The sequence below is a fragment of the Monodelphis domestica genome, chromosome 8 (assembly GCF_027887165.1).
Source record: "Monodelphis domestica isolate mMonDom1 chromosome 8, mMonDom1.pri, whole genome shotgun sequence".
NCBI classification, from domain to species: Eukaryota; Metazoa; Chordata; class Mammalia; order Didelphimorphia; family Didelphidae; genus Monodelphis; species Monodelphis domestica.
Genome location: NC_077234.1, coordinates 71822340 through 71837499, shown reverse-complemented (window position 1 = coordinate 71837499; position 15160 = coordinate 71822340). Strand labels below are relative to the sequence as shown.

General features: G+C 46.8%; 1 protein-coding gene across 20 annotated transcripts in view; it reads right to left on the bottom strand.

The window, feature by feature from the left end:
- Positions 1-15160, bottom strand: part of TNS1 (tensin 1) — a 338276-nt gene that overhangs the window by 37424 nt on the left and 285692 nt on the right. For 11 of the 20 annotated variants that reach the window (XM_056808034.1, XM_056808035.1, XM_056808046.1 and 8 more), the window contains 4 exons: positions 14492-14578; positions 5902-6098; positions 4980-5124; positions 626-718 (listed from right to left, as the gene is read on the bottom strand). In XM_056808034.1, the coding sequence (XP_056664012.1) occupies positions 626-718; positions 4980-5124; positions 5902-6098; positions 14492-14578 (522 nt within the window). The remainder of the gene's footprint in view (positions 1-625; positions 719-4979; positions 5125-5901; positions 6099-14491; positions 14579-15160) is intronic. The other 9 variants (XM_007501757.3, XM_007501758.3, XM_056808040.1 and 6 more) reach the window with 3 other exon arrangements.

Here is a 15160-nt window from a genome sequence, read left to right as displayed (position 1 = left end):
ATTCTCTGGTGGTCATTTGAAACCCCCAGGGATCATTCATGTCAGAGGAGCTAGCCACTAGGTTCTCTCCTTCCAGACTAGGAATTCCTTTTTTTAAAATCCCTTACTTCTATCTTAAAAATCAGTCCTGTGCATTGGTTCTAAGGCAGAAGATTAGGAAGAGCTAAGCAAGGGGGTTTAAGTGACTTGCCCAGGGTCACACAGGAAATGTCAGAGGCCACGTTTGAACCTAGAACCTCCCCATCTCCAAGTCTGACTCTCAATCCACTGAGCCACTTAGCTGCCTCCTAGACCAGGAATTCTGAACCTTCTTAACCTATGAAGTTACTTTTTTTCCCCTCGTTTAAATAACTGTATCTCAACATAACTGTTTCTTCTGTAATCCTTTGAATTTTGTTTTGTGCACTTAAAAACATTATTCCAAAAAGGGTCCAGGATGACTTCTCAGCCTGCCACCACCCAAAAACAAAGCCCTGTTCAAGATGTTCTCAGATTGGTTCCGGAGCTCCCAACTGCCCATACCAAACCATCTTGACTTTAGCTGCTCAGACCCTGGCTTCCCCCAGTCCTGCCTACGTCTGTAGCTACCACCTGGCGCCCCACATCCCACCACAGCCTCACTCACCTCCTGTGGGATGGAGCAGGATGTCCGCTGGATTGTGGGGTTTCAGTCCCAGGGCAGAAAGGGGTGTCTTGGCAAGACCTGGAGGGGAGCGCACTGTACCAAAAGGAAAGAGAGTCAGAATTAGGGGCGGTTGGAGGTTCAGTAGGGAAAATGGAACAGAATGTGGTCATGAGAAAGAAAGAACTCCCTTCCAGTCCTCTACCCTAATGTTCCTGCCAAACTGGGCAGCTGTTCTCTGTTTATCTCCTATCTCCACACTGTTACTCCATCAAGCCAGTCCTTATACCTGGACTGCCCTCTTCCCTCTCTCTACCTGATGAATTCCTATCCATTTTTTTTTAACCCTTAGCTTCTGTCTTAGAATGATACTAAGTATTGGTTCCAAAACAGAAGAGCAGTAAGGGCTAGGCAACTGGGGTTAAGTGACTTGCCCAAGGTCACACAGCTAGACTAAATCTGAACCCAGGATCTCCTGTTTCTTGGCCTGGCTCTCAATCTACTGAGCAACTAGCTGCCCTGAAAAGATAAAAGTTTGTGTTGTTTTTTAATAAAAGGAGGGGAATGGACAAGCAGACTAGCTCTAAAGCCATGACCAATATACCCTCAGTAGAGGGTTCTCCTGTATTCCAGCCCACATATGGTCATGGCAGGGCAGAAGAGACTCCAGGGACTCCAGGGTACCATGTGCTTCCCAAGACAAGACCTCTGGGTACTTCCAGAGACCCCTATAACTAGGGAAGTGAGCCCTCCTCTCTGATGCTGCGCCTGGAACGCTGGGTTAAGGACAAAGAACCCTGGTCTCCAGACCCAAGCCGATTGTTCAGCTTTGAAGTTTCACATAACACTCAAGGTCGACAAAGGCTTTTAGCTTTGGCCTCAGCCAAAGACACGGCCAGACTCTAAGCCAACTTGAAAGGTGGTTATTATATGCAGTCCTGGGGAGGTTTCTGGAGTCACAGGGGCCACATTTCCCAGCACGCCTCTGAGGGAAGGTTAAAAAAATGAGCTTTGTTCCCCTACACCAGGGCTATGGAGAGCTTGGCAAAGCTCGTGCAACCCCGGGACACCAGTGCTGAGGACAATCATCTATATTAAGCAGACAGCAGTGCCCGGAGAGACCTGGGGACCTTGTCTCCCTCCCCACCCTCTAACTCAAAGCAGAAACGGCCTTAGATACTTAGAGGACTCCTTCCACCTTGGACCTCCCAGAATAGGCTGCTTCCACCCCTTCTCCAAAGCCCCAGAGCATCCCCCCCCAAAGCAGGAAAGAGCAGAATAGTGAAAGTCCAACTTTTAAATGCAGAAAATAAACGTCATCTATGGAGCTGCATATGGAGGTACCTACATACATATCGTGATGACACACACAGAGATGCAAATGAGCCATGGCGGAGTAACATGAGTCCAGGCACACCATTACACGCACACACCTTCCCTGTCCTCACTCGCTGTCCTTAGGTGCCCTCGAGACCGACAACAATAAAAGAGACACATGCCCAGAGATCCTCCCTCACTGCCACACACACAGAGCCAAGCACATGGCATGGCATCAACAGGTATGCATATGGTGGCTCCACACTCTCCATAGAGCAGCGGAACAGGGCAATGATCGCACAGAGAGATGGCCAAATGAGAATGGTGGGGAAGGAAGACGGTGGTGGTTTTGTGGCTGATATGGTGCACACATCTAGGCATGTTGGCATGTGTGTATAGAAGAGTAGGTGTGAGAAAAGAAGAGAGAAAAGGGGAAATATCTCAGCCTGTCCCTCTCTTTTTCCTCCTTCTTCTCCATGACCTCCCATCTCCCTTAGTATGCATTCTCCAACAATCCAGCCCTTTCTCCTAGGGTGGAAGAGGGGAGTGGAGGAGGCAGGAGATAGGCAAAGTCTTTTGCTTCCCCAAAGGAAAATTCCCCACATTTCTCCGCCTTCTTTATTCTCTCCTTGACTTTTTGCATATAAAAAATTTCTGACTTTTACATTCTCCTCTCTGGATCACCCACGGCTGGCCCTTGAGGAGGAGGGAAAAACACAAGAGTGGAAGAAAAACTGACCATTCAGGGCAAAAGCCCTTCGACCTCAGCTCCAGTGCCTCCAGCTTCAACAACCACCATGACTGTCCAAGCCGGGCAGGGACTGGAAGGATATGTGTGGGTGAGGGAAGTAGTTCCTTCAAGATGGCCTGAGACTGAAGACTTTTGGGGAGGATCTCAAGATTCAAAACATTGCTGTCCTGAAGGATTGGCCATAGATGGTCACCTACCCATGGCATTGGTGCCAACAGGTGAGCCCATTTCTACTGGTAGAACCATGACCATGCCCCACTGCTCCTGGAAGCCCCCTCTAATAATGAGCCACTGACAGGGGCTTCTACATCAATGCTCACTCACCTCCTCTCCATACCTTCCCAACCCTAATCCCACTCCTAACAAACATCTAGCACCACAGAAGTGCCCCTCTAGTCAAAAGCTGTTAGACCAGTGGGCAATAACTTGATGAGTTACAAAGAAAGTCAGTCCCAATTGTCAGTCTAAGACCCTCCAAAACTTTATTTGTTCTTCTGCATCCTGCCTAGCTCCTGCCTCTAGAAAAAGGAAGTTTAACTCCTTATCCAAGCCTGGAAAGAAAGCCTCAGGGCTTCTCTTTCAGTGTTAAAGAATTTAAGGACCACAGAAGCTCCTCCTGACACCTGGCTTAATTCTTCCTTATTAAAACACAAAAAGTAAAAGCCCCAACAAGTTCTTCCCACTTTGGCCAGGGATCTCAATGTACGTTGAAGACCGGTCTAAGGATAATGCCAGTGAGAGAAGATGTCAAAGGAACTGGAACAGGGGAATGCAATAAAAGCAAAGCTCTCCTGCCTAGAGGTAGAAGGATGGACATGGGGCTTGGCCAGTGGAAGGATTTTGACCTGTCCTTTCTGTAACGAAAGAAGCAAGCTGACTGGTGGTACTGGCTAGGACTTTGGCTTGGGAGTCAGAAGTCTGCGATCTGAATTGGGAGTGGGGGTTTGCCTACTTGCTACCTGCATGTCCTTGGCCAAGCTGCATCATTTCCCTGGCCTCTGTTTGAGAGGTGCTGCACAGCAGACAGTGTCTAGGACTTGAATTCATGAGACAACTTGACTCAGATCCTGCCTCCAACATATACTAAGCGTATGACAACCATGACCTCTGTAGCTCCAGTTTTCTCTCCTGAACAATAGTGGGAGTAAATGAAGATCAAATAAGACAACACAGGTTTAATGTTCTGTAAACCTCAAGAGTGCAGCTTATCAGTTGTTCTTAAATTCACCTCTTTGGGTCCTAGTTTTCTTTACCTGCTAAGTGAGGGGGGTTAGACTAGATCCTCTCTGAGGCAACTTTCAGCTTGAAACTTCTGAATTTTATAACTTAAAGGAGAAGGGAACCCATGGTAGGTTCTGAATCCCCAGACAAAGGGGAGAAGAGAGAAAATTTCATACTCCAATACCAGGCTATAGACAAGAGAAAACCCCAAGTCCTGAGGTTTAAGTCCACTTGGGGCCAGGCAGGGAAAAAATTATTAAGAAATTCTTCTTTTTCTTTGCATTCCTCTCCTCTCCTCACCTATTGAATAAGCCCCAGCAGTCTCAGTCTCTCTCTCTCTCTCTCTCTCTCTCTCTCTCTCTCTCTCTCTCTCTCTCTCTCTCTCTCTCTCTCTCTCTCTCTCTCTCTCTCTCTCTCTCTCCCCTTCCCTCCCTCCCTCCCTACTGGCTGGTCACAGTGCCTGGAATGATCTCTCTCCTCATTCCTTCCTCTCTGGCTCCCTTAAGTTCCAGCTAAAATCTCCCCTTCAACAGGAGACCTTTCCTGATTCCCCTAAATGCTAGTGTCCCCTTTGTTGATTATTTCCAATTCATCCAGCATATAATATGCTTGTATAGAGTTGTTTGCATCTCACCCTTTAGACTGGGAACCTTTTCATTTTTTTGCCTTTCTTTGTATCTTCAGAGCTTAGCAAGTAGTAGGCACTTAAAAAATGTTTATTGACTGGCTGATGGACCTAAGATAGCTATGAAATCCCATGAAATAGGAGAGCTAGTGGCTCAACAGTCAGTGATCAAGAGTTTGCTTTGTTCTGGCCTGGGGTAGCTATAGCAGTCATAATGGGATTATCCCAAATCAGAGCATCATGGACTAGCATGGAGGCATGGAGGCTGAGAAATGATGGGAAGGGAAAAGTGTCAGGAGCAAGGGTGGAGGGAAGTGAGCCATGGGGATGAGAAAGATGGTTGGCTTTAAAGTTGGACTTGAGACTAACCCCCACCCAACCTCAGCAGACTCAGCCCACATCATCAGCCAATTCCCTCCATCTCCCAGAGCCAGAACACTTACACAAGCTAAGGTTGACATAAGGGGTTTGAGGCGACACAGGGAAGTCAGGGGTTGGGGGAGAGTTCTCACCACCGCTGGGAGGTGGGCTGGCCGGGGCAGCCCCTTCCATTTCTTCAAAAGCCTCTTTGTAGCTATGCAGATGGGGCTATGGAGAGGATGGAAGACATCAGTTAAGGCATCCCAAGCAATAAGGAGCTAAACTGTTCAGAGAGCTAGGCAAATAATTGCAATTCAAGTCAACAAGCCCACCAAAAATGTTAAAAATTCCCAGGCTGATCTCCCATTGGGAATTTGATAAAGATGAACCAAATCAGTCCAGTGAAAAGAATTATTCCTAATGGGGCTAGCAGGTGAGTACTTATTTGCAAGACCATTGTTGAGCCATAGCCAAAAAAACCCAAGTCTATAGCTGATTCAGAAGAGGATAACTGCCCACGTGAGTGGGCTGGTCTAAGTGGTGTCCCTGCCTAGGAGCAGGAATACCTAAAAGTCTTTTACAAAACACCATTGCTCCTTCTGGCTCCAACTGAAGAACTATCTCAAGGAAGTCAGAGGGCAACTCTCCTTGGATTGGGCAAATGGAGTTGCCCAATGGTGGTATAAAAAAGTCCCTTTGGGAGGGCAGAGGAGGTAAGAATTCATGAGAAAGAAGGCATTTGGGACATACAAAACAGGACTGAGATATGTCAAATTCCTACTTATTAGCTACACCAGGGTAACTTGACATGTCATGCTGAACCATGATTAAGAAATAGAAAATTCTCAAAGATGGAGATGTGCTTGGGCTTTGAGCAAGAAGGGAGTCAATCCCTATTTGGCTTTTAAGAACAATGTTATTCAGTTCATTTCTAATTGAGTCCTTAGCAGGGCAGTCTCATCATCACACCCCCTTCCCAGAGAATTATATCTATTCACTTCTCACCTCTTTGGGCCGTCCTCCTGGATTGAGGGCAATGGTGAGGGCCAGCTCTGGGGAAACACACTGGACTGGTGACCGTACCCCAGGACTCCGAGGGGAGGTGGGCTCTGGAGAATGGTTCTCATACTGCCCATCACTGGCCGCTCGTTTCCGGAGTGGGGGTGGGGGCTCTGTGGTCTGCTTTTCCCGAGCTTGTACCCCTAGAAGTAATGGCAGAAGTTAGGGGAGACAGGCACACACTGAGGGAGCTGGTCTCTCCAAAAGCACATTGTTAAAAAACTTGGAGGTCTGACCCTATAGAGAACCCCCTGCATCTAAGGTCAGTGGTCTGAACAGGACCAGGGCTTATGTTCTCTGCATCCTTTCTGCCCAACTCTCCCACACTCGTGTCTCTTCCTGCCAGGCTGCTGGGCAATCTATTCTGACTGGAAACAGACCTCCATCCAGGGATCTCTGATCAAGGACTGAGCTTTGGCCAAGAGCACAACAGGGTTGATTCTTGAAACAGATGTCAACTCTTTCCAACCCCTGGAAGCAGATGGCCACAGCTTCCTTTCATAGAAGGGAGAGAAAGCAAAAAGAAGGGGGAGGCAGTTACCAGGACAACAGCATCAACTAACATGCAACATCTGGCCCCAGGGAAAAACTCTTGGAAAGAGGGAAGAATGCAACCTCATGCACTGAGTCTCTAAGGAGGCCCTATTCAAACATGAAGAGCTTCTACCCCTCACATCCTCCAGGCCCCCAGCTTTAAATCCCCCAAATTTATCCAGTGTTACCCCCAAAGTCAACCTCTACATGGCCCCTGTTTTCCCTCCCTTTCCCTCTTTCAAATCTGCCCCAACCACCTCTACTAACATGAAGTTTTCACAGAGCAGCTCCACCCCAAGGACACTTCTGCTTTTTGGATGGCAATCTGGATGTGACAACATGGGAAGGGAGCCCTGAAATAATTCCCCTCTGTTTTCCATCTGCTTTTCTCTATTTCCCTTCCCAACGAGCAGGACTCCAGAGAGTTGCCAAACTGCCCTCCTTCCCATTCCCCTGTCCTGGAGCTAGCCTGTGGCACGGAATCCATTGCCTCACTGGGCTGACTCAAAGAATCCTAAGAAATGTTCTTCTTGGGGGCCATATGGGCACTTTCAAAGAACATCTAGCCCATTCCCTTGCTTCCAGGGGGTCCTTCTCCTAGACTAGGATTATTTCTAAATATCTCTACCTCATCTTTCTGCTCCTTACACTCAGAAAAGGGGAAACAAAGGCTTAAAGAGATAACATTATCTGCCTAAACTCCTCTAGCAAATAAGTCAAATAGGAAATGAAACCCCAGGGTCCTAACTCCCAACTACTAGTCAGTAGACCTCATCAAGTTTCATTGTAAGAACTATTGTCTTATGATCTCGCTCTGTCTCTATCTCTGTCTGTGTGTGGAGTCTCCCTCTCTGCTTTTTCTCCTCCTCTGTCCCTCTGTCTGTCTCTCTCACAGAGAGAGAGAGAGAGAGAGAGAGAGAGAGAGAGAGAGAGAGAGAGAGAGAGAGAGAGAGAGAAAGAGACAGAGAGACAGAGACAGAGAGATAGAGAGAGGGAGAGACAGAGAGAGGGAGAGAGACAGAGAGAGAGAGAGAGAGACAGAGAGACAGAGAGATGGAGAGATGGAGAGATGGAGAGAGACAGAGAGAGAGAGAGACAGAGACAGAGAGATAAATAGATAGAGAGAGACCGAGACAGAGAGAGAACGAGAGAGACAGAGAGATAGAGATAGGGAGAGACAGAGAGAGACAGAGACAGAGAGACAGAGAGATAGAGAGAGGGAAAGAGACAGAGAGACAGAGACAGAGAGATGGAGAGAGGGAGAGAGACAGAGAGAGAGACAGAGAGTGAGAGACAGAGACAGAGAGATAGACAGATAGAGAGAGGGAGAGAGAGAGAGAAGGAGAGACAGAGACAGAGAGGAAGAGACAGAGACAGAGATAGACAGAGACAGAGAGAGACAGAGACAGAGAGATGGAGGGAGGGAGAGAGACAGAGAGAGAGACAGAGAGTGAGAGAGAGACAGAGACAGAGACAGAGAGATAGACAGATAGAGAGAGGGAGAGAGAGAGAGAAGGAGAGACAGAGACAGAGAGGAAGAGACAGAGACAGAGACAGAGATAGAGACAGAGAGAGACAGAGAGAGAGAGAAACTCAGATTGATACTCCCAGGAATGTACTAATGCACATTGGCAGAGATCATCACCCATCCAGGCAGAATTACCTTCTGTACCATCAATTATGCAATTTAGATATCCCACCAGATGCCAGATGCGAAGGCTGCCATCAGAAACAAGCTGGAAAGCCTCTTTTCCCAGCTTGTCACGCACAGCAGAGACTGCCAGATGCCAAGGTCAAGATGAAAGCATGTGCACACATCTGTGTACACACACACACACACACACACACACACATATGGTTTCTTACCCAGAGAGGCTGGTAGACACAGAGGGGAACTAATAAGGGCTGAGGGCTTCTATTTTAATGCACTTTGCTATTAAATAAAGAATATGCAAAAAGGATGAAGTGCTGAGTCAACCTCTTGGGCACATTTAGCAGGTAAAAAGCAGCACTACCCTCTAAAGGGTGAGAGCAAAGAGCACAGAACTAGGAACCTGGTGACCTGCTTTATGGTCTTATCTCCTCTACTGCTTCCTGGCTGTTTGACCTTGGGCAAGTCACTTATTTCTCTTTGCCCTACTTTCTTCATCAGTAAAAATGGTATGATTAGGACCTGCTCTACCCACCTCTCCGTGTGGTTATAAAGGTCAAGTGAGATCATAGAGAGTTACCAGCACCTGGAAAAGTGAAATGTCCTATACCTACATATGTGTATGTGTGTATTCATTTTCATGACGGATATTTTAGAGGTGCTGGTAGAGAGCACCAAGATAGCCCTGCCTCCAAACAGCGAAAAATACCTTTCAGAAGCCAAAGCCTAAAAGCAAGCCATAGCATATAATGCCGGGAAGACAAGTAAGAGTAATGGATGTGATGGAGAAATTTCATGATGAGAAGATAAGCTGGTTGCAGAATGGAAGGGATGACAGGCTGATCGCTGGAGTCAGGAGAGCAAGGAAGAACCTCGGATTGTTGGGATGAACCGACTCCCTCTCACTCCGCCATGGCAAACCTTTAGGAACTCATGGGCAATTGCTGCACAGGCTGGGCAGCCATGGATGGGTTGCCAACTTGAAAATGCATTTGCTTAGGAGAAAAACAATGCAAACTGTCTTTTTCTTTTTTCTTAACTGGGCCTATGACTAATGAGGACTAGCAAGTCCTCACTAAGGTCAAGAGCAGACAGAGACAGAGACAGAGAGGAAGAAAGAGAGTGAGAGAGATAGAGAGATAGAGACAGACAGAGAAAGACAGAGAGGAGGACAGAGGGACAGACAGTCAGACAGAGAGATAAAGAGATAGACAGACAGACAGAGAGAACAGGAATAAGGTTTTTGATGGAGTCACTGAGTTTTCCTCAGAGTCCAAGTTCTCAGTATCTTCTTAGATGAACAGTCACATTCCTAGTAGGACATTAATGAAGAAAAGGGAATGGTGGTCGAATAATTCAGTTTGTTGCAGAGAAGGCAAAAGTCTCTCTTTATGAATAGAGTGACTAGATGTTTACCATTGCAGAGCAGCATCTATCTTGAAATCTAGTCCTACAGAGCTGTCTGGTATATTGAAACTTGTCCAAGACTGCCTAGGCAGTATAGGTTAGAGGCAGGACTTGAACGCAGGTCTTCTTGACTCTGAGTCCAGCCCTCTCTCCACTATAAACATATGGCCTCTGCCTCTCTCTAGTTGCTGAAGATTCAACGCTCTTCTGTGTACCAACAGAGAGCCATCCTTCCCCCTCCCCTCGTCTCATTCCCCTGCCCCTCTCCATCCCTTCCTTGCCCTCCCCCCATAACTCCCCAGTGGTCTAGAGCTGCCGTCACTGGTTTCATTCCTGGCAGAAGCATCAGAGTGAAACAGACGCTCCCATTGATTTTCTAATAATAATTGTGACAAAGGAGACCCAATCAGGAAAGGCTAGCAGGCTCTGGAGCTAAGAGTTCAAGCCCAAGGTTAAAAGAAATGCATTAGAGCCCGTCTCACTTCCCTGACTCTCTCTACCCTCCAGTGCCCCATTTATGGCATAGTTTCCTCTAGTTTTCAACTCAGCATTTAATTCCTCTGCTGGGAGGTTGGGAATTTGCCCTTGAAAATAAGGCTGAACTCAGTTTCCTAAATTGGGTCTCTATAGAGCTTAAGCCACCCTCTCTGAGCTACCCTGAGCATCCTCTAGCCTCTTCACAAAAGGAATAATCCCACCAACCTCCTGTCAACAGTTATTGTGACCAGTGGGCTAGACGGCCAGAAGGCCTTCCCAGCTGCTGACGTGCGAGGCATTAGGACGATGATGGAGGGAGGACAAGACCGAGCTTTTCCTGGAGACTCTTGAGAATGACAGAATGCCCCCTCGTCATTTCTTCCCTATTTGACTCTGTTTTCTTGGGATGGGAAGGGGGGGATAGCCTAACTGGAAACGGCAGGGATGGCCTCTGAAGGGATATGGGAATCCAAGGCAGGGCCTAACAGTCTGGGGTTCTCCTCAAAAGCGAGATCAGGGAAGACCCTACATTCCACTCCCACGGGGCCAAGTCCCTCCCACTCCAGAGCCCCACACTGCATCAATGGCCAGCCAGGCACATCTTGCATTCCTTGCGCACAGTGTCTCACTGTTGTCCCCCTTGGCAAGCCCAACTTGGCCCCAGGGTGCCCAAAGAGCAAGCCATGTCCTCTCTCCCTTTCTCCCTTTTCTTTCTCCACAGAGAGGAGTGGAAGAAGGAGAGGGGGAGGGGAGGCAAAGCAGAGAAGAGAGAAGAGAGTCTCATTGTTCCTCAGCCAAGGGTGGAAAGACTGGGCCCATGCAGATCGTGGAGAGCCAAGCAAAGAACATCACACTCTCACATGGTTCCTGAGACCAACTGATAATGCAAATAGGATTGTCTCCCCAATCCTCTGACCCTAAAACACTATGTCTGTTTCTGTGTCTGTCAGTCTCTGTGTCCCTCTTTTGTAAGTCTGTCTTTCTCTCTCTCAGTCTCTCTCTGATATACTCTTAAGGGTGTGTGTGTGTGTGTGAGAGAGAGAGAGAGAGAGAGAGAGAGAAAACACACACACACACCCCCAGAGAGAGAGAGAGAGAGAGAGAGAGAGAGAGAGAGAGAGAGAGAGAGAACACAGAGAGAGAGAGAACACACAGAGAGAGAGAGAACACACAGAGAGAGAGAACACAGAGAGAGAGAGAGAGAAAGAGAGAGAGAGAGAGGAAAAGAGAGAAGGAAAGAGAGAGAGGACACAGAGAGACAGAGACAGAGACAGAGACAGAGACAGACAGAGAGAGAGAGAGAACACAGAGAGAGAGAGAGAACACAGAGAGAGAGAGAGAAAGAGAGAGAGAACACAGAGAGAGAGAGAGAACACAGAGAAAGGGAGAGAGAGAGAGGAAGAGAGAGAAGGAAAGAGAGAGAGGACACAGAGAGACAGAGACAGAGACAGAGAGAGAGAGAGAGAACAGAGAGAGAGAGAGAGAGAGAGAGAGAGAGAGAGAGAGAGAGAACACAGAGAGAGAGAGAACACAGAGAGAAAGGGAGAGAGAGAGGGAGAGAGAGAAGGAAAGAGAGAGAGAGAGAGAGAACACAGAGAGAGAACACAGAGAGAGAAAGAGAGAGAGAAAGAGAGGGAGAGAGAGAACACAGAGAGAGAAAACAGAGAGAGAGAGAGAGAACAGAGAGAGAGAGAGAGGGAGAGAAAGACAGGGACAGAGACAGACAGACAGACAGACAGAGACAGAGAGACAGAGAGACAGAGACAGAGATGGGAAGAGAGAGAAGTAGGGAGGGAGAAAGGATGATTGGAGGAAGAGAGAAGAGAAGAGAAGAGAAGAGAAGAGAAGAGAAGAGAAGAGAAGAGAAGAGAAGAGAAGAGAAGAGAAGAGAAGAGAAGAGAAGAGAAGAGAAAGCAAGAATAAGATTTTCAATGGAGTCACTGAGCCTTCCTTGGAGTTCCAGCTCTCAGTAACACCACCCCTCCCCCAGTCACATACCCAGTGGGACATTAATGAAGAGGAAAGGTGGTCAAATAATTTAGTTTGGTACAGAGAAAAGCAAAAATCCCCCTTTATAAAAAGAGTGACTAGATGTTCTCTGCTAAGGAGAGAATTGGAGGAAATACGCTGGACTCAATAGAAAGTTGGTAAGAAAAATATAAAGGTTTGTTGTGTTTTTATTAATGCTTTTGAGTATTCATTCAGGTGCTTTTGTTTAAATGATCTCACTAGAGCCTCACTATAACTGGTGGTTGGGTTACAGGCAAAAAATCATCATCTCCATTTTTCAGATGAAGAAACTGAGGTACAAAGTAGCACTGTGGTTTTCCCAGTTAAACAATTAGTCAGCAACAGACTTGGGGGGAGAACCCTGATCCCCTCCATCTTTCCAAAGTTCTTTCCACTATTCCATGCTAATTCACCAAAGGGTGAATGAAAAACAGAATTTTCTTTGAAGGATGTGGGGCTCAAGAGTGAATGCCTCTGAGAAAGAACTCAGGGGAAAAGACACTGGAAAATCCTATAGGATTATAGACACTAGAGATGGAAAGGATCCTCAAAGGTCATTTAATCTAACTTTCTCATTTTACAAATGAGGAAACTGAGGTACAGAAAGATTAAGTGACTTGCATGGGCTCTAGAAACTTTTAGGTAACAAAGGTACCCAGACCTCTAAATTAGGGCCTTTCTGTAGTGGTCCTCTATCATGACAGCAGCCAGCCTCCAGTCTGGTCCTTTGTTTAGGTGGACATCTCCCTTGACATCCCTAAGCCTTGGTAAATATCCTAAAATCTCCTAGATTTTAGGATAAAAAAAAAAGCAATCCTTTTTTTTTTCTTAAGCAAATGTGAAGTTAAGGGTTTGAATTGGAGAAAGGGCCACAGCATTCACATATATACATATTCATATTTATCTGAAAAACTTTAGAATATTTGTCCCCAATATCCTTGACCGCCTACCCTCCAAAACCCTTTCCTCCAGCTTCCCACCCACTCCCACAAACCCCACTCTTCATTCCAGCATTCAGGTTTCCAAAAGACTGGGTTCCTCATCTCTGCGGCTTGGGTATATAGCTCCATCACTTCGAGGTGCAGAGGTGAGACATCAATTGATGTATAACCTGCCGGGCTAGGAATAAGAAAGCCACACAAACTGCAACCACACCAGCATCCCCTAAGGCCAAGCCATGCCAGCTCTTTCTAGGACCAGGGACTATCTTACCCCCAATTGCCCTGAACCTCCTGAATCACATACTACTGACCAGAGAAGAGGATGTGGTTAAGTGAAGGGAGAAAATAGAGGGATCTAGAGATCACTCTCTCTTGTCCTTAGACAGGGAGAACGTAGATAAACAAATGTTCTGGATTTTAAAAGATCATTTTTAGCCAATAGCTTCAAATTCTTCCCCAACCAAATATTTTCTCATCAGAGAATGAGTATCCATCCCTCTGACTTTCCAGGCTTAGATCATCAGGAAATGGACAAAAGGCTGGGTTTCAGAAAGGGATGGGAGGAATAAATAACCCAAATAATCAACTGAAACCCTATCTGCACCCTCCACCCAGATAATTCAGCTGACAATGCCGGGAGCATATCAGATCCCACACTGAATTTCCATAAAATCAAGTTAACCTTACTAATGCTTAGGTCAATGAGTACAGCTGAGAGAAAGCTCATGGGGGATTGGGAAAGTCTCCATATTGGCACTGGGAACATTCTCATCTGGACAAAGCTGTAAGTGCTGTGGGTGCCATCTAGCATCTACCCAACTGCCCCACGCACCTCCTTGGCATGGTTTTCTATCAAGAGATTAGTCTCTATATAGCTCTTCTTATAGCAGCAAAGAGTGCCAAGTAGAGAAAGCACTGTCCAGGATTCCTTCTATTATGAGGGCAGGTATCTACCGTCAAGGTTCAGAGACCCTCATTTGCCAAGGAGACTCTGAGTTTCAAGTCTGCTTCCTTAAGACCTCCCCACCATCCCACCACCACCCCTGCAGCCAAGACCAAGGTCCAATGCATTAGGGCTTTGCCCATGCAAAAGAAAAGAGCATTCACACATGCAGATAGTGGGGAGTGGAGAGAAAAGGAATGAGTGAAGAAGTGAGGAGAGAATGAGAAGGAATGAGAGGAAGAGAAGAGTGAGAATGAGAGGGAGGGAAGGAGAGAGAGAGAGAGAGAGAGAGAGAGAGAGAGAGAGAGAGAGAGAGAGAGAGAGAGAAAAGAGAGAAGGAAGAGAAGATGGAGAGAAGAAAAAAGAAAAGAGTGAGAGAGAAGGAATAGGAGGAGAAAAGGAGAAGAAAAAGAAAGCATATGTGATAGAAAAAAGAGGTAGAAAAAGGAAAGGAAGAGGAATGGAGAGAATTGAGAGGGACATGAACTGGGATGGGGGGGGGGGGGGGGCGCGACTGAGAAGAAAAGAAGAAAGGAGAAAGTGAGGAAAGGAGGTATAGGGGAGTACACCAACCAGAGAGGGAGGAAGATCTCTGCCGGTGGAGAGGAGAATGCATGGATTTGACACTCTTCTTGATACCCTGGAGTTTGGCATTGTAGGCTGATCCCCAAAGGGAACAATAAAGGGGAAGGGAGGGGAGAACACAGTGAAGTGGAAATAGAAAGGCATCCGGCCAGTGACCAAGGAGCCAGACAGAACACACATGAGACACACAGAGAACGAAAGAGAAGAAGCAAAACAAAACAAAAAGAAAATGAACATTAGTTGGAGGTCTGAGCCAGGGATCTAGGCAAAGATGGGAGGATGGGATGGCAGAGGGGGAGAAGCATCCAGGGTCCTAGAAATAGGAGGTCCTGGGTTCAAATCTGGATTTAGACACATCCTAGCTGTGTGACCCTGGGCAAGTCTCTTAACCCCCATTGCCTAGCCTTTATTGCTCTTCTGCCTCAGAACCAATATTTAGTATTGATTCTAAGACAGAACGTAAGTTTTCCTTTTAATTCTTACATTGGAACTGATACACAGTATTGATTCTACCCAGAATTCTAAGAATCTGAAGTCACATTTGAATTCTGATCTTCCTGACTGCCAACCAAGTCCACCAAGAAGCTCCTCCACCTTGGAATTACTTATAGGCAAAAATAGTCTGACATTTACCCTCAACAGGAAGGACAAAGCCAA